The sequence below is a fragment of the Anser anser genome, assembly GCF_964211835.1.
Source record: "Anser anser genome assembly, chromosome: 3".
Classification (NCBI taxonomy): Eukaryota; Metazoa; Chordata; class Aves; order Anseriformes; family Anatidae; genus Anser; species Anser anser.
The window spans coordinates 114,043,815-114,064,638 of NC_139722.1; the positions used below are offsets into that span (position 1 = coordinate 114,043,815).

A 20,824-nucleotide genomic window follows, 5' to 3' on the forward strand; every position below is an offset into this window, starting at 1 on the left:
GAAAACAAAACCTCGGCCGGCTTGGTGCTGAGATGCAGGAGGGTTTTTCGCATGAAACACGGTGCGTTGCCTCACAGCAAAGGGAAAAACAGGCTGCAGCTACCTGCTGGAGGGGAGTTTCCTTTGTTTTAATAAATCAGGCTGAGCTCAGAAATTAGGATGAGGTTTTTGTTTTTGTTCTACTTATTTAATCTTTGTTTTTATAAATAAATACAAATAACTCAAACTGAAACTTGATGGCTTTGGTGATAATAAAAGAGCAGCCCTGGGGAAATTTTCTTCATTAACATGTTCTTTCACAGCCCACACTCGGGTTTCGGTAGGAAAACTGCTTAACCTTTTCAGCAGCAGCAGCAAACGCCTTTTGAAGTCCAAACACACTGAAACACCAGGTTCACAACTCAAAGCTGGCTGTGCATTGCCAGGGTTTGGCTCTTTTTTGGGTTTGCGAGGAGGGCAGAAATCCTGCTGCCTCTCCCCAGCACTCCACACACCTGCAGCTCCCACATCCCTGGAGCAGGATATTTGCCTTTTTGCCATTTTCCATAAGAAAACAGGGCTGAGGGAAAACAAATCTGCTGTCTGCATGCAGCCCCATGTTGCATTGCCTGATTTCTGTGTCTGTCTCCATTTCCCTGCTGTCCCTGCCTGTTGATATGCATGTGGCTGGGATGCAGGCAAGCAGAGCATCACCCTGGGGCCAGGTTTGTGTTTTGCTCTTCCAGAACCTGCTTGGAGCATGCAGGAGAGTGGTGCCAGCACGGGGCTCATGTCTCCACCCCAGGTTATATTTTGGGGTGCTGACTGTGTGCCTGGCACCCTTGCCTTGCTTGCAAGCAGCAGCCCCTGCTTTGGGTGCAGCCAGCCCCATGCTGGGAGCAAAGTCCTTGTCCCCAGCCACCTTCCCCCTTTTCCCATGCCACCTCCTTGCCCTGAGCAGGAGTGAACATCAAAAGCACAGGAATTTTTTTTAAAATGTCTTTTTTCTTTATTTTATTTTTTTTTTGGGGGGGGGGGGCAGATCTGTGCTCTACTAGCTCCTTTACACCATACTAGTTTTTAGTATTTGCAGCTCACTTCCTGTATGAGGTTAGTTTGTTTATCATAAAAACCTATTTTTAAACCCATTTCTGCCAATAAGTAATTTGAATGCTGATGCTCACTCGTAGCGTTCCCTGGCCAGCCAAGGGCTCGGCAACTGCCTCAAGCCCCAGGCATGTAGTGGTGGTACTCGGTGGCTTTTGTTGGGAGATGCGCCCAAGGAGATGCCCCAAGTGCATCCATTAGAGCCATCAGCCCAGTTCATAGTGGTCAGGAGAGGGCTTTATCCCCAGATTGTTCTTTAAAGCTAGTTTTAGAGAGATCAGGGCAGCGGTGCTCACCTCGGGCTTCCCAGCATCCACCAGGCACTGATCTTAAGCCATCATTTTGAGCGATGGGGGAACTGGGCAGCATGCGGTGTTTCCTGCAGTCCCACGTCCCAGCGCCACCGAGCCCACTCTCCATCACCTGCGAGGCACCATCAGCCATGGCACCACTGAAATCCCACAGACAAGGGTAGACTGAGCAGTAATAATGGTATGTGCTGAGATTAAAAACCTACTTTTCGTTTGGAAGGACTTGTGGAAACGCATCCCTCCACTTGCATTTTTGCAGCCATCTCCTTGCCGAGATGCTGAAACGCCTCCTCATGACCCAGAGCTGGGCCAGGCATCCCATGAGAGCTGGGAGGACGTGCGCTGCCAGTTTCTGGTTTATGAAAAAAAAAAAAAAGAAGAAGCAAAAACTCCATACTTTTTTCACCTTTCTCCAGGCTGAACCCAGTGCCACTGCAGCTGTGCAAACCAGAGCCAATTAGAGCAGCACTGACAGTGCTGGTGCATGGTGGGGGGAAGCGGCATCTTGCTACCCAGCGCGTCGCCCCCTTTGGGAACTGACATTGTGCCACCTTCAAACATTTCCTCCCTAATTAAAATGATGTATTTGTCAAAAAGTTCCCATTCGGCATGTGATGTCGCGAATAACATTGAGACAAAGCGTGGTTTAATTAACTCCAGCCACGTGGCCAAGCAACGAAGGCTCCCCCGTGCCCTCCTGACAAAATTAAAATATGAGCCCATCAAAATGCTGGCCAGGAGAACCCCCTGCCCCATTCCTTCTGCACTGGTGGGATTTGTCTGCCTGCAGGCCAAAGCTGCTGGGGGATTTCGGCTCAGGACAGGGCTGCCAGGGTAGGGAGAGCAGCCTGCATCTGATATGCCTGACCCAGGTGGCTTTCGTGCCTTGGGGCTGGCATTGGGAGCGGCAGGCCGGCAGCAGATGGAAATTGGTTTTTTTACACCATACAGACACGTCCACACAGCTCTCCCCTCACTGCTGCCAGGGTCCTGCTGGACAACGCAGTGCGAGAGCCTGGGAGGCCCTGCCAGTGGCCAGAGCCCTGTGATGCCAGTCCACAGCGAGGTGAAACTGCCCAGGTCGAACATCCTAGAACCGTCCAGAAATGTAAGAAAACCCACTGGAAACAGTGAGCTTTGTTGCAGTATGAAAATCAGATGCAAAGCTTGGTGGGTATTTTTAGCTGTTTAAGGCTGAACAGGTGTTTGAAAGGTCAGAGGCGAGTCATTGGAAAAAAATATAGTAAGAGCATGGCAGGATGGCTCTGCCACTCTCCTGGTGCTGGATGGCCCCAGAGCCTTCCAGCCTTGCTATACAGGGGATGGAGCTTGGGGCCTGCTTTGTCCGTGGCCCTGCAGCACCTCAAGGATGCTCAGGGCAGTGCTGTGTGCCCCCATGGGCTGTCTTTGGAAATGGACGCTTGACTTAATGGGTTAATTTTACAAAAAGAATGAGATTAATCCCACGTAAAAGTCCCACACAAATTCATATTGAAGCTGTCACTCAGTGTTCTTTATTAAAACAGAGCACTTTGATTTAATAGTGCTGGGGTGCAGGCAGGAGGAACCCTCCCTCCTTTCCATCGCCACGGGTGGCTTTCGGTGGCCGTTCTCCATCTCGCTGCCTCCCATCAAGTTTAGAAGGGCTTCCTTCCATGTACCATAGCTCACTGTGAGCCTCAAAGTGGTAATCATCAGATTTAAACGTCCCCAATCAACAAGCCTAGGTACATTTCCAGTAGGTTCAGCTGACAGGAGTTAAGAGCAGATGCACATGCAGCCATGAGCCATTTGTGTGACTTTTTCCATGATCGAACTGTGTGTGTGTTTGTTTTTTTTTTCCTTTTCAAGGAATAAAGGAAGTTTGTCATCATTCTAACAACGATAAGGTTGCCGGTGGTTTAAATTTGTTACTCAAGCAAAGCTTTCAGGCCACAGGAAGAAAGGGCCTCTCTCTTGGGGCAGGACCTGGTGATGTGTCTTTGGTGGACCTGGGACCTGGCCAGCTGGGACCTTGCCAACTGGGACCAGCCATGGCCAACCTGGACATAGCCATGGCCAAAGTGGGCCAGGTCCACCACAGCACCAGCCATGGCCAACCTGGACGTGGCCATGGCCAAGCCGGGCTGTGAGCACCCTGGACTGGCCATAGCCACAGGAAGGAGCCGCCTGGCGTTCTCGCCACCATTTGGTGCTGCTGGGGTGCGTTTCCCTCCCCTGCTGTCTTGCCAAGGTCGCAGGGTTCGGGCAGGCACCTTCCAAAATGAGTCACAGCAAAAACAAAGGGAAAATAGCCGGTGGGACAACCTGCCTGCACAGGCTGCTCTGGCACTGCTCCAGCTCCAGCTCGAGGCCGAGCCCCTCTTGTTTATGTCACAAAAGCTCTGTTTCATTTTTTCCCCCCAAAACATGAGGCAGGACATCCATCCTGCGCACCGTGTTGCCCAGCGGGCTGCTACGTCAGGTGAACAGAGCACCAAGGGCTTCAAACCCTCCTGGATGGGTCAGGGCTCTCCCCGAAGCCTCTCCTAACGTCCCAGTGCCACCGCACTTCTAATGGGACAGAAAACCCCTGTGCAGCGCGGGGCTGGCAGCTGGCATGGCCTCGTCTGGGCAGTATAGCCTTTTTTTGAGCTAAGCCCCCGAAATAGCACCTGAAACCTATAAACTTCCCTTTCGGGAACTTCTGTAATTTGAAACACGCACAAGAAAAAAAAAATAATCCAGAATTTTTTTGTTGTTTGTCAAGGGGGACTTTTATTTTTTTAATACATTTCAGCAGGAGGCAGTGACTCTCACAGGGAGCGGGCTTCTGCTCTCACAGGGAGCGGGTTTTTGGGCACTTTTCCCTCTGATTTCTTTCTTTTCCCCCTTTCTTCCTTCCTTTTTGCTGTCCCATCCCCAGCTGATGCTTTGGAGGTGAAGGCAGGTCAGCATGGTCAGGATTAATCCACTAAAAAATTGAAAGTAGTGGCCAGCATCACAGTCTGCTCAGCGGAGGCTCACCAGCAGTGTGCACCGAGCACTCGGCATCGCTGTTAAAAAAGGGACAATGATTAAAGACGGCACATAGGTTGGGGATCTTTTATTTATGGGAGAGCAGAAAAAGTGTAATGCACTTTAGGACTTTGGAGAGCCAAAAAAAGGAGAAAAATAATGGGGAGCAGCAACATCTAAAGCAACTCCTCCTTGAGCAGCTAAAACCAGCTTAAACACAACAAACCAAACCGAGCAGGGGGTAAAGCTCCACTGCCTCTACAGAAACAAGCCCTGCTCCCGCCCTCGCAGCCATGACTCACCTGGAGCGATGCCGCGGCCAGGTTCCCCGCAAAGGGATGCACGCTGATCCCTAATTAGTGATTTGGGCACTGCGCTGCCTGCTGGGGCACGAGGAACCGCCTGGGTGGGCACCACGGCTGCGACACCAGCTGGGAGATGCAGAGCGCTAGGTGCAAATAAGGGCGCGCGCGTGGAGATGTGTGTGCATGGAGAGGGCCCTCGTTTCTGCCATTCCCTGCTGCACATCGACCTTTCCTGCTTCATTTCACGAGCTTCGCCATCACCCCATATCTGCTCCTTTTGTGCTGAGAGCCCCATGTGAGCAATCGCAGCAAAATAATTGCTCCAAACCGCGGCTGATGCTATCAGTTATCTGCCATCTATTATCTGCGGTGAAATAAAGGCAAAAAGAGCGAGCGTGCGGGTACATGACGCAGGACCCGGCCCCTTGCCCTCTTTTGCCATCGCCGACCCTGAGGCAGATCCGGCCCTAAAACGTCAGGGAGGGCTCCGAACTGGGGGCAGGAGGGAGCTGGGGCAGTCATTTTTATGCGCAGGTTTTGATTCAAATTTAAAACAAAAATACAAAATTTAAAGTAATAGCTAAAGAAAACATCTGAGAACTTCTCAGATGACTCAGTTGGGAATCCTAAACAGTCTCTCAAGAAAGAGCTTGCCTTGCAAAACCCTATTAAATTAATTAACAAACTAAATCAATCACAGGCTTGCTCTCCTCATTTGCAGGCATTTAAAATCACCAAGAATTTCCTCGCAGAGGGTTTTTGAAGAAAATAGCTTAATTTAATAGATGCAGTACAGCACCAGGAAGTTGAAAGCATTTCAGACCAGAACAATGCCCCCCCACAAGCCTGGAGCAGCCTGCCACCGCACCTTAGGTAGAATTGGTGATAAAATGGTAATTATCTGTGTCATCACCACCCTCCCCCCCAGCTGATAAGAAAATCCCCAAAGAAAGCAGCACTCATGACAAATAGTTGAAAGTTTTATTCATATAAAATATTATAGAACATAAAAGATTGCATCTTAAAAAAAAAAAAAAAGATCTGCAATTATTTACAGCAGTATTGCACAAGTAAAGTGGCAATTACCCTGTCCAAAATTCATCAGTGCAAAACACAAGTAAGCCAGGGAAATTGCAATAAAAATGCTACATATGCTGGGTCCTATGAAATGAGTTAGTAATTAATCAGGACATCAGCGTGCACTCCCTTTGTACCTGATGCTAAATCTGGTCCAAGGATCATGGCTGAGAGAGGAAAATGTGGTTTTAAAAGGGACTGACAAAACTCATGGAGGTGGAGAAGCCAAACTACCACTGAATGTCACTAATGCTGACATCTTATATGCGCCTAAACCACTATGGGAAAGTGGCACTTAGGCACTTAAAATCTCTTTTTCTACACTGTGGTGGCTGCACTGAATCCAGTAGGCAGTGCTGGGAGATTGATCACTCGCATGGTCCATACACACCAGAGACCTGGGGGCAGGGAGGGGCGAGACACAACCTGTGGAGGAACTTAAATAAGCAGAAAATAAATATGCAACCTTTCTGCAAGTTACAGCATTATGGAACAGTAGAGTGCATTAATTACACAGGGAAAAAAAAAAAAAGAAAATCTACAGTATTTACCAAGTTCAACTCTAAAAAGTTTAGAAAAAACAGGATTTTTTTTTGCTTACTTATAAGCTGTACAAAACTTACACGAGAAAGGAAAGGGACTACATTGCACACAGATATTTGGCTCAGATGATGAAAATAATATGGTGCCCTACTCTAATAAATATTCAGGTATTTACAGTTACCAGAAGAGGAGAAGCGTAACACATGGTGTGAGACCATCCAGCAAATCTGGTTTCTCCACAACCACAGAAAACTTCATTGAATCGTTCTGGCAGAACAGAGAGCACAGGCTATAGAGGCTTAAAACGACCCAAAAAAAAAATCCATCAGCAAACACAGATAAAATGAGTTTAATCACTCTTTAAAAACACCTTTTTCAGAAATTTTATTTTTTTTAAAAAAAACAACCCCCCATGAGCCTACAGGGGGGTGAAACCTTTTTTTTCAGGGGGCTGCTTTTTCCTCTATCTATCTTCTGGCCGGGAAGGCTTACAGCGAAGAAGCCCAAGCCAGCCGGTGCCGACACCTCGGGTTCTCCCCCAGGGACTCATGGAGTTTTTCCGCGGCACGGGGCCGGGAGGACGGGGTAAAGTGCTGGGCGCCGGCCGCGATTCTTTGGTGTGCTCCACGGGACGTGCTCAGGGCAGCGCAGCCTCCAGCCCAGCTGGGGTCGGTGGACGTGGCAGCTGCTCACTCTCCACAAGTGCAGAGGTTCCCCCTCTAAAATACTCTTCTCGAGTCATCCCTGCAGCCAAGGCCATCTCCCACAAGAGATGCTAGTCTTGCAGGACCAGAAAAAAAAAAACCATACTAAAATCACTCCATAATCCTTCCAACGAGTGCAATCAGGGGCACGCAGCCACCAATGGGTCATTGCCTACCAACCAGTGCATAGAGGTCAGATTGTACAGCTCTTCCAGCATGGAAACACTGATCTTCAAACAATGGCACTCAGAACAGCCTCTCCTGGCACATATATTGCAACACAGTAGGAAAAAAACGTTATTGTGGGGCTGGGTTTGCTTTTTCTTCTACAGTGCTGGTGAAACCAGAACTAACTGCAGCATTTGGAAGGTGATTTTAGGACCATCTACACCAGCCAGAGGGAAGAGGACAGCTTTGAAGGCGAGAGAAGTATGTTTGTGCATAGATACGCGGGCAGTTGGAGCAACTGCACACCCCAAAAGCGCCTGCCGTGCAGAAGCCTCCCGCATGAGATGAACCAGAGATGGTGGTGGGGCCTCCATCTGCAGGGACACGGATCCTGCTGCTGCTGGTGGCCTCCTGGGCCTCTCATAGAGCTTCCTGAGCCACACGGGATGGTCTACAGCTGGGAGAAGAGATACGGCATTGTCCTGAGGCAACAAACACGCTGAGGTCTTCCCAGCTGGAAGGAGGAGATGTGGCACATGGAAAAGACCTCCCCAAGGCAGTCGGTGGGGAGCAGACCCAACACACCACGTCGAGCAAGTCACCGATAGGTTGGTGCCACCTGAACAGTAGGCACGTGCAAGGCTGTGTCCTGCAGCACTGCCATGGCCCTTCTTCCAGCTGGATCCCCTCGCAGGAACCTTTGGGGTCTTCATCTCCATGCCTGTACCCGGCTGGCTTCTCCCATCGTCCTGGTCCTGTCTGAACAGAAGATCCCAGGAAACATCCACCGTGCCACAAACCCTCCTGGGTTTAACAGCAACACACTAACCATGCCTTAAAACAGTTCCTGGAGTCAAGCAGCAGGACCTGCCTCTGGGTGCAAAACTGCAGTGTTTTGGGAACTGTTTTAACCTGCCTCCAAGAATGTTTTATTGCTGAATTACTCAGTCACCGTTATATATTATAATATACAATACAGAAGCATTTTCACACGTCTTATAGAAAGAATTTCTAAAAAAAGGCAACCTGGTGGATTGTTTTTTGTTTGGTTAGTTGGTTGTGATATTTTGGACCCTGGGAATCTGACAGCTAAGTCTTGAAATTCAGAATTAAAAAAAAAAAATTATATATAAAAAAAATCAGTCAGCAGGAAATAGGCTATTTGCATGATGCAAATGAAGTTGGATTTGGGGTAGCATTAGGTATTTACAGGTAAGAGAAGTGCTGATTGAAATCCCTCTGCCCTTCTTCCCTCCTCATCCTCTTTGGCAGCCAGGAGGAGGCAGCAGCGCAGTGGCTGCAGTACAAACTAAGGCAGCTCTGCAAATCAGCCGGCTCCACTGTTTTTTTTGGGAATATCCAAGATGAGCCGACAAGTTCCCGGAAGCGATGATGAAACAGGAGTCGATCATCATTGAGTATTTTCTAAGTCCTTTTTAAAAAAGAAAGATTTTTTTAAAAAATTGAGAGAAACACAGTAAACACCACTCTCAGATAAAATCCGGCTTTGGGGAGTCCCAGCAGGTCCGTGTGGGAAATTCGCCCTCATCCAGCCATTGTGCGTCCCGGCGGGGAGGGCGGCTTCGAAGTGCCAGGCTCTGGCGCCAACTCTTCTTCATCGTTTTTTTGGAAGAAGTCATCAAGTCCCAGCACCCCGCGCCGCATGGCATCACTGCATCCTCCAGATGAGGCGGATGATATAATGCAGGAGGCGCAGAATAACGATCTGGGGGTTTCCAACATGGTTATCCAAGAAACCCTAGAAGGAAAACAGGGAAAAAAAAGTGACTTTAATTCCCAACTGCACAGCCCTCACGAGACAAACACCTCCTGCAATGCTGCCTGGATGCGGGGAAAGGAGGAGGTAGACATGGCACCTTCCTTGCCAGTCTTCTCCCCAGAGTGCTGCTGAGACTACAAGAGGTCTACATTTACCAACTGAGCTTGTTTCAAGAAGTTCAATACAGACAAGACTCTAAAATTTGTCAGAAGTGGTGGTCAAAACAAAGATGATTTTAATTTTGCATTTTGACCATGCTGAACCCTAGCGAGTATTTTTGAAGCAAACAAAATAGTGGCACAAAAAACTGCATGGGAGCCTGCCCTGACAGGCAAACGCAGAGGGAAAGGATGAAAACAAAGACCCAGCTCAATGCCATCAAGTGCTTTACTGCTAGAGAAGCCACTGCTGACACCCCATCTATGCACCAAACCAAGGTGAAGCCAAAACTGCTGCAAAAAGACTGTCTCCATGCCCCCTCTGGGACTGCTCCCACCCACATTCACAGAACTGGTTCAATTTGAGTTCAAAGTCAACTCAAAATTTCTTCTGAGCAGGGACAATAAAACACAAACAGGGCAAATACCCCGATGCTTTCGAGCAGGGCTGAGCAGGCACTTCTCAGCTCCTGCAAACGAAACCTGGAAACAAGAGATTTCACAAGCTCAATATCAAGCACTTTAAGGAAACCCAGCCACCTTCCATGTTTTCTTTCAATAAAAAGCTTTATAATACTCAGAGGGCCGAAGCTGCCTGCTCCCAGGCACATTTGCTTCACAGGCTCAATGGGGACATCGCGCCGTCTCCCTTCACATGGGAGGCATGTAACGCTGCCAGGGGGCTGAAATGTGGCAAACAAGCAGTAAGCCCTGCTACAAGAGGCAGGGAGGTAATAATAAAAAAAAAACGGAAAAAGTAAAGACCCCCAGCAGGGAAAGCAGCACCGGCAGGTCCCTGCTGATGGTGGCAGCCGCAGGTTCAGCTCTGATGGCTCCAGGCGCTGCTACCACCACGCTCGTGGAACACCATTAGCCAGACATTGGCAGCAAAGCACTTCTCCTTGGAGCAAATTTTTCTTCATTATTTCACAGCAGCAATCAGCACAGAGCATTTAATTTTTGAGCTTTTTTCGTTTTTCAAGCATTGAAACAGAAGCCCCAGTGTCACCACCTCTCCTCCTCTGTGCCGTCAGAAAGTGGTGCGGTTCGGGCTATATTTAGTGCAGCAAAACCATGTCTGTACATGCCCCGAAGAGAGAAATCACACTGTTTACACCGATATGCAAACTTTTCTCTCTGGCACGGGGCCCTGACGCACGCCGAGCACACTCGTCACCCGCAGAGGATGCTTGAGCACCCTCGCCGGGTGGAGAGGGGGCAAATGGCACAGCTTTTGGCATGCCACATGTCCTCCACGTAACAAAAGCCTTGGCGTGGAGTTGAGCTGTGTGGCAGCAGAGCACTGCGGCTGCTGCTGTTTGCTCAATCTGCCAGCAAGGACAAGGAGGGGGTTGATGCTGAATTGCCCGATTCCCACTCGTTTTGCCCTGGGGGGATTTTAAAGGCAGGCACAAAACAAAAAAGGGCTGCTTTTAGGGACCCCTGCACTCCTCCGGGTGCACGCTGGGGCAGAGCAGCAACGCAGACCCGTCCGACAGCCCCGACCTGTCTGGCGAGAGCTGTTTTGGCACCGCTCTTAGTTCCCCATTTCTACCCTCCTCGAGCGGCTCCGCGCTCAAAGGGCAAACCCGAACAAGCTGGGCTGCGCGCACCGCAAGGCGGGAACGAGGACGGAGGTGACGGGGACACAGGCTGCCGGCGGTGCGGCAGGACCACGTGCAGCACGCCGCCACAGGGAGCAGGCTGCAATAGCAAATCCTCCTGTTCCTCCCTTCCCAGGTGCTGTGCCAATGATCCAGTCCTGCATGTGCAAGCTTCTTCCTCAACAGCACGCTGTTTGCAGCAGGAAAAGACAACGTTTCAGGGAGCAATAGCCAGGCACAGTGGGAATAATAAATCCACAGCAGTTACTTAAACGCTCTGCAAGCCGCTTGTTTCTGGATGCAATAGACAACAGGAATTCATCAGATTGTAATTAAGCCCATGGAAGGCAATGCTACTTTGTCCTTGCCACCAGAGAACAGGGGAATGCTGCATTCCCCAGTGGACCTGTGCTCACCCACATGCATGGCAGCAAGGGAAAATGAGAGCAAATCCACAGGGGAAGCTGCTGACTCTAAAGCGAGGGGGTAAAAAAAGCATAAATTCAAAAGAATTTGCTTGACAGGTGACTAGATGCAGGGGAGCACTAGGATGGGTAACCACAAGCAACCAAGACGCTGCAGTAGCTGTTGCAGAGCACCCAAGCTACAGACGCTAACAAAATACTCAGTGCTCTCAACCCAGCCATGCAGCAATATGCACAGCCCGTATCACATCCTTCTGATGTTATTATAGGCATTCAGTGTTTTTAGGGTCATGCATGACAAGCCATACTAATGTCATCGAACAAGCCATACATGGCCCTCTGTTTCAGTTCTTTCCCCAGATGAGCAGGTTGGATGCTCAGCTGGGAACCGCTGCAGGAGCGCAGCTGAAGGAAACCCTCCGCCACGCAGCGGGTCACAGAACACGCTCAGGTGAGTATAAACCACGCAGGATGCATTTCTCACATCATCCACAGAGTCACATCAAGCATGGGCTTGCGACAGAGCAGCCTAGCATGGCAGAAAAGTGGGAGCATTCAGAAAGAAAGTGATGTACAAGTTGCAAGCAAGGCAGTGCTGAAAGGCTGTGGAGAAGGTGTCGGACCACAGCAGCTTGGTGCCCATTTTGGGGGAGAGTTTCTGCCTGAAGGCAGCTGTTGTACAGACCCTGGACGTGGTGAGGAAATGCTGTGGGGGTGACTCACGAGCTGGGGAGGATGGATAAAGATCCGGGTAGTCAGCATGTCGTCACCAACGCCTCTACTTCTGACTCTTCTTCCCACAGAGGAGGAAAAGGAAGAATAGATGGACTGGAAATCACATGTACGAACATGCAGCCATGAGAGATGTACAACAGGCAAGTTACTGGCTAAAGTTCTTCTGAAAACTACTGTTACTTCATCTCTCTTGGTGCTGGCTTGTTTCTTTTTTGTGTTAGTGCCACCCATTTTTGTTGCAACACTTGAAGGTGAGACTTTACAGTCTTATAAACACAAGCTTTTTGAAGGAGCTCCTGTTGCCGATTGCTGCTAAGAAAAATAAGCTATCAGCCAGGTTCATCCCTGTTGCATGTCTGCAACCAGGACACACACGATCGTCTGCAGCAGCAATGTGGGCACTGGGCAGGCTGGGGAGCTGTGCTGGCTCCTGGCACGTTTCCCTTAAAACACCAGTGCTGGAACCCAACAGTGCCAGCCTCCCAGAATGGCTCCTTTTGATGCCGTCCCAAAACCACACCTGAGCTTTACTTGCTTCAACTTTTAGATGTCTTTTTCCCTCGTTACCATCAGGTCTGGTCCTAACCCAGCAGCAGACCATGCTTTACTGGCTCTCGGTACTGGGAATGAAGCTGCAATAACTGAAAGTCTCTGGTCCCAACTCGCTGGTGACTCTGAGTGCGTTTAATGACATTGCAGCAGCGGACGACTCCGCAGCGCAGGCAGCACGCCCCTGCGCCCGGGTGAACACAACCACCCGCGCATCCTTTTCTACATTTGAGTGAACGAAACACTTGCCGCAGAGCTAGTTTCCAGATATGATTAAGCTTTTCCCTTTTAGACACTAAGTGTAAAGAAATGGAAAGTAAAAATAAGAAAATTACCCTTCTCGGACAATAGGAGGCATTGAATTCATCTCCAATGCGCCGCAGCTCCTGTGCAATCCATATTTCTGGCTGTATTTCTTCTGCTAGCAAGTGAGACCGCCACCTGGAAGCTGCACAGAACAAAAACAGAGCATTTGAAACAGATGAACATGAGGGGAAAAAAAAAAAACAACAAATACTCTGTTAAACCCAGGAAGAGTGCAACTGTGACTTGCTGTGTACGATGCGTATTGTAGACAGGTTTTAATTCATTATTGGTTTTCCATTATTATTAGGCTTTTATTCATTAATTTATTATAGGCTTCCTATTGGAGCGCTTCCTGTGGCACATCCAAGCATTGGTTCCTTCTTAAACAAGGAGGAAAACGGAGCTGCTGCTCTTCAATTTCTTTCCCTAGCAAAAGCTTATGCCCCCCCCCCCCCCCCCCCCTTCTAAACCTAACGATTTCTTGCAGGCACAGCAGCAACAACTTCTGTAACCTTAAAAAACCTCTGTCTTGATAGTTTAATCTAATTCTCACATTTCTTCCCCAAACAGTTCTGAGGCATCCAGCAAGAAAAGGAAAACGATTATTTTTGCCATGCTAAGAAGAAAGCCACAATTGGAGAAACTGCACTTTGAGCAAACTTGTGGACTTTTCATCTCCCCAGCGGGACTGGAAGGCTCTTCACTTCAATATTATGTTCCAGCACTTCAGCAGAAAATAAACCAGGAGCAAGAAAACGGCGCTGGCTAATAAAAGAAAAAAAAGAGCTAACACATCAATTACACTGAACTGTACAGAACCAACCCCTTTAGGCTCCATTTTAAGAAGCTTCTGAACACGTGATAAAACAATCGCATAATGCCACAAATATTTGAAGGGGAAAGAAGCAGCCTGTGACCCAGGCGAGCCTCGGTGCAGCACCTGTGCCACCTCTGCCCCCTCCTGCCACGAGAAGCTCAGATTTGAGCAAGAAATGCAGCCTTAAGAAGGGAGGAAAAAAAAAATCTACCCAAAAAAACAGCACACAAAACAAAACAGAGCATTTCACAAACTTGGCACGAAAGCTTAAAAGGACTCGCGAGGGAATACAAATAGCTTCCAATCTCAAAATATTCAAAGGATTAGTAGGGCAGTTAAAATAAATAAATAAATAAATAAATAAATAAATAAATAAATAAGGAGTCTGGCTCCGACCTGACTGGAAAATTTATTTCTGAGCCAAGCTGACACTGCTTGGCTTGGGGAGCTGTTTTGTTTTCACACTGTAGTAGCGCAGGAGCGGTGCCCGCTGCCTTCCCGGGGACGGCCCCATGCTATTTATTTCCCGAGCTGCTGAATGAACAGCAGCAAAGCCTCGGCGCTTCGGGAAGGCATGCGCGGGATTCAGGCCTGTCTGAAATCCCGCTGGCACGAAGCGGGCACGGCTGCGGTCCTGGTGTGGCTCTCCCGCTCGCTCCATCGGTCCTGCCCCGGCATCGCGCCGCCGCGAGGGCATGGTGGCTGAGAGTGAAATCGGGCTGAGGTTTTCAGAAAGGACTTTCTGCGGCACTGCCGGATCGCAATATCAAAAGCGTCCAGTCATAATCGGTTGCAGAAACAGTCAGAGGAACTTTCAGAGCGTGCTCGGGGTGGCCACAGTCATACCGGGAGCCGACGCCGCCTGACGCGAGGGGAGGCAGCCCCGGGCCTCAGCCCGTCCACACATCGTGGCTCCTCCAGCGCCTCGCCTCGATGGAGACCAAGGGACCAAACACATGCCCCGCCACGGAAGAGGTGACTGCCCAACAGCTCCACGGGCCCTAATTGCCCTACTAAAGCGGATGCCATCAAGGGAGCGTGGCAATGTCTCCCACATCCCCCCCCACAATAAACATACAAAAGCTTCTGAAGCCCAGGAGGTCTGTGAGAAGCTTCCCTGACCAATGCCACCATCAGGTGTCCCACCTGGGCCAGCCAGGTGAGACAGGGCAGCCTGGCGGGGCAACATCACTGTGTCCATGTTTAAAACCCAAACCATGTCCACCTTTGGGGTTGCGTAATTCAAATCCCCTTCACGAAAAGCTCGTAAAACACAGGAAAACAACCTTGGATAAAACACCAGGTCAGGCACGCAGAGTTCCACCACACCACTGAGGCATTGAGTGTGAGCAACACCCAGCCCACACCACACCAGCACGCACACAAGCACACCTCCAGCTTCTCGGTTTAAGTTTTCCCCGTTAAATTCACCTCTCCTGCTCATGGAGGATTTCCCCCTGTCACGCTGGGCTGACATGAAAGCACCCCTTTCCCCTTCCGCCTCTTGCTTGAGGCCTCGCGTCAGGGCTCAGCGAGGGCTCTACTCACAGCAGCCGGGGGTTTACTCTTCTCACACGGGTCGCTGCCAGAGAGCACAAAACAGGTTCATCCACGAGCAGTGAGAAGTTCACACTTCTTTCCCTTCTCTTGGATGGCAGGAAAGCACACCAAGATCCCGACGGCACAGGGAAGTCTCATTTACAGAGCACCTGCTCCAAACACATCCAGAAAACCACATACAAAACCCATGTGCGCACCTCCTGCTCCTTTAGACAGTGCTGCTCTTCAGGAGAGCAGCAAGCAAAGCGATCTGCTCCCATTGAGAGCTAAAGACTCAAAATATCAGCCTAAGATTCCTATGGCACCACCAAACAGCTGGGTTCTGGTCTCGGGTGACGTTATTTTGAGCACTCCCACAGGCAGGCCATCCCCATGCATGCCACTGCCCTGCTTTGCCACACTTTCTGAAGAAAAGCAGGCTTCTTTTTCTTCTGTTTCCTCCCCCGTATCTCCCCTACTGCCCTGCCACGCAGTCTCCAGTGTCACCTCTTTTGCTCACCACCACAGCTCCTCCTCTTCTCCTCGAGAGCACCCTTCCCAGAACGCTACACCAGCACCGCGCATCAGGGTGCTCCCCGCCTCCCACCCAAGAACATCTCCACCTCACACCCACCCTGTTTCTCACACATAGTTTTGACCATTTCACACACAAGAAGAAGACACCAACGCAAAGTCTTCTGAATCTTGAAAGCAGCCTCCACCACAGCAAACCAAGAGAGTCTTGGGCAGAGCTGCAAACGCAGCCCTTGCAATAGCTTGCCACGCAAATGGGGAAACCAAAGTCCCCTTTCCTGCTGCTGCAAACACGAACCCATCACTCCACACTGAAACTTCCACCCTGCCTCCTCCCTCCTGACTCCTAAAGTAGCCGCAAAAACAACAGCAGGCTGCTTTGGGGGCAGCGGACACCCATCGCCCACACATGCCCCCACTGCTCAGCCCACGTGCGACAGTCAGCATCTCCACTAAAACAGACGTACAGAAACTCAGCAAGAAGTCCCTCTGCTTGCTTCCCTCCAGGGGGATAGAAGGATTTCCTCGCGCCACGTGGAAATCTGACAGCACGCACCCGGCACAGGCAGAAGCGCGCAGATCGAGCGCTGGCAATAACCACCCCCGTGTCCTCGCCCACCACGCAGAGCCCGTCCCCACCGCCTGGTCGCAGCTGGGGGCCTGCAGCCCCTCAATGGGAATAAAACAGCCCCGTGCCTCTGGCTTCACAGGGTCTGAAAGTAGCCAAGGGTCCCTTGTATGCAGCTCAAGTATTTTCCACTGGCTTACGGTTGTTTAGGATGATGCCCCTAGCAACAATAACAGAACAAAGGCTGGAGTAAAATCTGTGTCTCGACAGCTTTCGCTGAGCTCTCTGTATGGATGTGAAAATGCCAGAACTCAGAAAAATCAGGGCAAACTTCAACCTCTTCCTGAAGTACCAGAAAAAAAGCTATTTGCTGCTTCAAGACATCCATGCCTCCCTGCTGCACAACTCCAGCATCCTTGTCTGGTGGTGCCACGTGTGTTTGCTACACAAGGTTGTGAAACTTGCATTAAGCTGTAATTACAGCAATAATGTCAGAAAATCTTTCCTAAGGGCATATTACAGTAAGCGCTCTGCAGCTGTAACCACAGCCATTAACCATGAAAAAAAAAAAAAAAAAACCAGATGTTTTGATCGCGTAAAGCTTGGAGCCGGCGTTTGTTATTCCCCAGGAAGCGCTACCTGCCCCGCTCCATGGGAACGCGCCCACCTCCCTCGGGTTTCGCCGGGCGGAAGCCGAAAGGTTTCCTCTGATGACGGCGGGGAATTAATCACGAGGAGGAAAGGCATCGTGCCGCGGGACCCGGGCAGTCGTGCGCGCTCTGCCGCTAGAGGCTTCCACTCGCGCCTTACCTGGCGAGCCGCGTGTAAACAGACGCCCGCCCGCCACCGCGCCACTTCCAAGCGCCCACTGCGGTTTCACCGAAATGAGCGGGAGCATTGCGACCCTGGCGCCTCCAACCCACCGCTGGGCACCGAGGCAGTTTGAAGAGGGGAAAAAAAAAAAAGCGCCCACAAAGCCAAAGCAGGAAAACAAGCGAGAAGCAGCACACCTCGGGGCGGTGTGAAGCCCCGCGCGCCCTCGCGGGAAGCGACCCGGGGCCGGAGCGCGGCCAAGCCTCGCGGCCTCCTGCGGCCGTGCGGGCAGAGGCCGAGCCAACGCGTGCCCACGGAGGCCTGGCCTCGCGCTGCCGAGGTCTCGAGGCGCGGCAGCGTGCAGCATGTGGCGCCCGGCACCTCGGTTGGCTCACTCACCCATGGCGCTCAGGTAGTGGCTGACGGCCTGGCAGGGCGGGCTGGGGGTCTGCGTGGCCTTGTCACAGCTCATGGGCGCGGGGCTGCGCTCGGCCTCGAAGGAGAAGTAGCCGCTGGAGGAGCGCGACAGCAGCGGCGACCTCCGCACGAAGATGAAGAGCGGCGAGCGGGTGGCGAACGGGCCGGGGCTGGCGGGCGGCGGCTGCGCCCGCGGCGGGCTGCCGGGCGAGACGGGCCGGGCGGCGGCCGACGACGACGACGAGGAGGAGGACGAGGCGGCTGCGGGGAGGCCGGGCAGGGCGGCGGGGGCTCCGGGCCTCAGCTGCGCCGCCGGGCCCGGCCCCTCGGCCGGGGGCAGCCGCCCAGCCTGGCGGCCGCGCTGCGCCTTCGCCTCGGGGGGCTGCTTGGCCATCGGGCTGCGCGGCGCCTGCGGGCGGAGCGCGCTGAGCGGCGGGCGGCCGGGGCTGCCCCCGCCCCTTCCTCCTCCTCCTCCTCCTCCTCCTCCTCCTCCTCCCCCTCCTCCTCCCCGCCTCCTCCTCCTCCTCCCCGCCTCCCCGCCCGGCCCCATTGTTCTGCCCGCAGCGCCCGCACGGCCCCCCCGCCCTCCCCGCACCTTCCTCCCCCCCTCTTCTTCCTCCTCTCCTCCTCCTCCTTCCCCCAACCCAGTTCCCCCGTCCCGTCCGCCCCGTCCCCGCTCACAGTGCTCCCGCCGCGCTCGGGGCTCCCGCTGCCCGCGCTGCGCCGCCCCCCCCGCCGCGCCCCGCCCCGTGTTTACCAGCGCCGCCAGCACCGCCCCCGGCCCCGCCCGCTCACCTCCGCTGCCCTCCCGCGGCCGCGCGCCGCGCGCCCCCGCCGCGAGCGGGACCGCGCAGCCCAACCTCCCCCCCAGCACCGGGCACGCGCGGCCTTGCACGCCCCTCGCACCACGCACGGCCCTTGCACCATGCATGCCCCTTGCACTCCCACTTGCTCTGTACACGCGTGCTGCATGCTGCCATACACGACCCCTGGCACGCGCACCCCTTGCACGCGCACCCTTGCACGCGCACCCCTTGCACGCACACCCCTTGCACGCACACCCCTTGCACACGCACCCTCCTGGCACCATGCAGCCCCCCTGTGAGAGCTCCTACCCGCACACACCCTTGCACGCCCGCACTCTGGTGCTGAATTTTACTCTGGAAATGAGAGAAGAGGGGAGGAAAAGGGGGAAAAAGGCAGACTCGCTCATGATGTGCCTCGCGTGAACAATCACCATGATATTTTGCGGTGACAAACTCCAACCTGCGCCGTGGCAGCCGGCAGCAGCCAGCCACAGCTTCCTCTGGCCCTGCCACCCATGCCGGGGAGCACGGCCAGGCCCCGCCGGCACCACCACTGGGGGGGCAATTAATTGGGAAAAGCTCATCAGGGATAAAACTGTTGCCTAAGGGGCTGCCCATCACACTCAGCCCCTCTGGGCAAGCCAGGGATGAGCTAGAAAGGGGAGAGGCAGGCAGCAGGCATGGCATCGACAGTCAGATGCTTCTGCTATTTACTCCTCACCGTTCAGTTTGGTTTCTGCGTGGGTGGCTCACGCGAACAGAAGGGCTGTCGGGTAAACGCCTTGCGGGAACAGGCCGTCCCTTGCACCTCCGCGACAGCCCGCCTTCAGGCACGGTTTTGGGGATGCACACCAGGGCCCTGTGCCCCGGTTCCCCTGGGAACTGCAAAGCATGGCAGTTTTCACCCGTCTGTAAAAACGCTCCAGGTCTGGGCACAGCACGAGCAACCGGCATCATCCGGAGGCCTTGACGCCAGTAGCATCGCCTGTTTGGGATGAACACAGAGAGGAGTGGGGATATCGCCTGCCCTAGGTCCCCAACCCCACCAGGATCACCCAGGCGTTCCTCCGGCCCCTATGTGTGTGCCTTCAGCCCGGCTCTGCCCGCCAAAAACCCAGTGTTTCCCTCCATCCAACCTCACGGCTTCAGCTGTGCCATCTGTCGCCAGATTGAATGTTTGATAAATTTCAAAGACGCTGCCTTGGCATGGCAGTCTGCCAGCAAGCCTCGCACCCTGGCTCAGCCACACCAGTGTGGCCACGAGCATCCTGGGGCCAAGACACCCAGCGCTGTGGGGACAAGGGAGTGGGAAAAGGAGACAGCACCCAGCTAGGGGCTGCTCGTGCTGACAGCACAGCCCTCACTGTGGAGAGCTGGAAGCCCACGGTATTGGAGAGCAGTAAAAAAAACCCAAAAGACACACTGTGCACTCAGCTGCTCGCTGAGCTCTAATATTTTAAATTGTGCGGCACCCAGGAATGGAAAAAAATTACTTCTGCTTCTCCAGCCCATTGTGATAAATGTTATTTCACTTGATGCTGGCAGATAAAATCAGTTTAAGCCACATGTCTTAAATACGAGGCTTTATCTGAATCGGTGCTGGAGCCTGACCTTTACCGCAGAGCAGCAGCGCGCTTCATGCAAAATACTGTCATTTTTCAGCCCTCCGAGCACACCAACAGACGCAGAGCTGCTCGTGAATCATCTGAAGAGCCTCGAAGATGTCGCAGGGGCGAGAAAAAAAGAGGGAGATGCTTATCTGGGAGAAGGAGGAGACTTTTCAGGGAGAAGCAGCGTGCTGCGGACTGGCAGGGGCATGGGACAACGTGGATGCTCCAGCAGCAGCGGGATGCGCACCGGGTGCTGGCACCTGCCAGGAGCATCGGCAGCCCTGACGCACCCAAAAAATCCCATGTGTGGCACGGGACAATGGGTGGAGGTGCCACCCCAGCCCCTTTGAGCTGGGGACACCCAGGTGCTGTCAGCAGGACCTTGGGGGACGTTAATGCCACAGCCTATGGGACAGGGGAGAGCTGCTTGGTTACCATGCACCTGGCTCAGTGGGGAGGTGCCTGCAACTTCTAACTTTAAATTTTGCCTTTTTTTTCCCCCTTTTTGAATAGAACTGAGAACTCTGGTGCCTGGCAAGCCGGGTTTAGGGAGATTTTACTGGCAGCAAGGGCTCAGGCCTTGGCTGCTTGGGGATGGGTGGCCACCAGCAAGCCCTAGAGGACACAAGAGAAGCAAGTGTCAGACCCTGGCAGGGGCCCTGGGCTCACCAAGGGCACCATGGCACAGAGCAAAAAATGAGTAAAGTTGGGTTTTCTGCAGAAGAAAGAGCAAGCCACCCACACACCAGGAAATCTCTCCTCTGGGCGTGGGTGGTGGAGGCCCCAAGATGAGTTATCTCTAAAGGGCAACTCTGGGGATACCTAGAGATCTTCATCAGCGTGGATTCGGCGCACACAGAGGAAACATCAGCCTTGCCAGCTGGGGTTTTGGGTTTTTGCACTTTTTTTTTTTTAATCAAAGCTCTTTTTTAGCAGCTCGTTTTAAAGTCGGTTAGAAAACAGGAGGCCCCT

The 20,824-nt window shown here is 52.5% G+C and overlaps 1 protein-coding gene and 1 long non-coding RNA gene across 3 annotated transcripts in view; one reads left to right on the plus strand and one right to left on the minus strand.

Annotated features, from left to right (window-relative positions):
• The window catches only part of LOC310896843, a 28,566-nt gene extending 14,621 nt beyond the window's left edge, over nt 1-13,945 (plus strand). For both annotated transcript variants that reach the window (XR_014581865.1, XR_014581866.1), the window contains exons 3-5: nt 11,507-11,609; nt 11,962-12,033; nt 13,319-13,945. This is a non-coding gene — a long non-coding RNA (uncharacterized lncRNA). The remainder of the gene's footprint in view (nt 1-11,506; nt 11,610-11,961; nt 12,034-13,318) is intronic.
• On the minus strand, nt 5,668-18,172 carry BCL2L11 (BCL2 like 11). Its single transcript, XM_083829679.1, has 4 exons — nt 18,118-18,172; nt 17,419-17,845; nt 12,778-12,890; nt 5,668-8,950 (listed from the first exon to the last, which is right to left on the minus strand). The coding sequence occupies exons 2-4, from the start codon at nt 17,828-17,830 to the stop codon at nt 8,861-8,863; spliced, it is 615 nt and encodes a 204-aa protein (XP_083685805.1). The 5' UTR covers nt 17,831-17,845; nt 18,118-18,172; the 3' UTR covers nt 5,668-8,860.
• Nucleotides 18,173-20,824: the final 2,652 nt, after the last annotated feature.

Bases quoted from the DNA above. Each gene is read 5' to 3' on its own strand.
- BCL2L11 (XM_083829679.1), bottom strand. From the start codon at position 17,830: ATGGCCAAGCAGCCCCCCGAGGCGAAGGCGCAGCGCGGCCGCCAGGCT. The intron at 12,891-17,418 runs GTGAGTGAGCCA...TGTTCTGTGCAG, and splicing joins CCACTACCTGAGCGCCATGG to CTTCCAGGTGGCGGTCTCAC. The intron at 8,951-12,777 runs GTAATTTTCTTA...TTTTCCTTCTAG, and splicing joins CCTCCTATTGTCCGAGAAGG to GGTTTCTTGGATAACCATGT.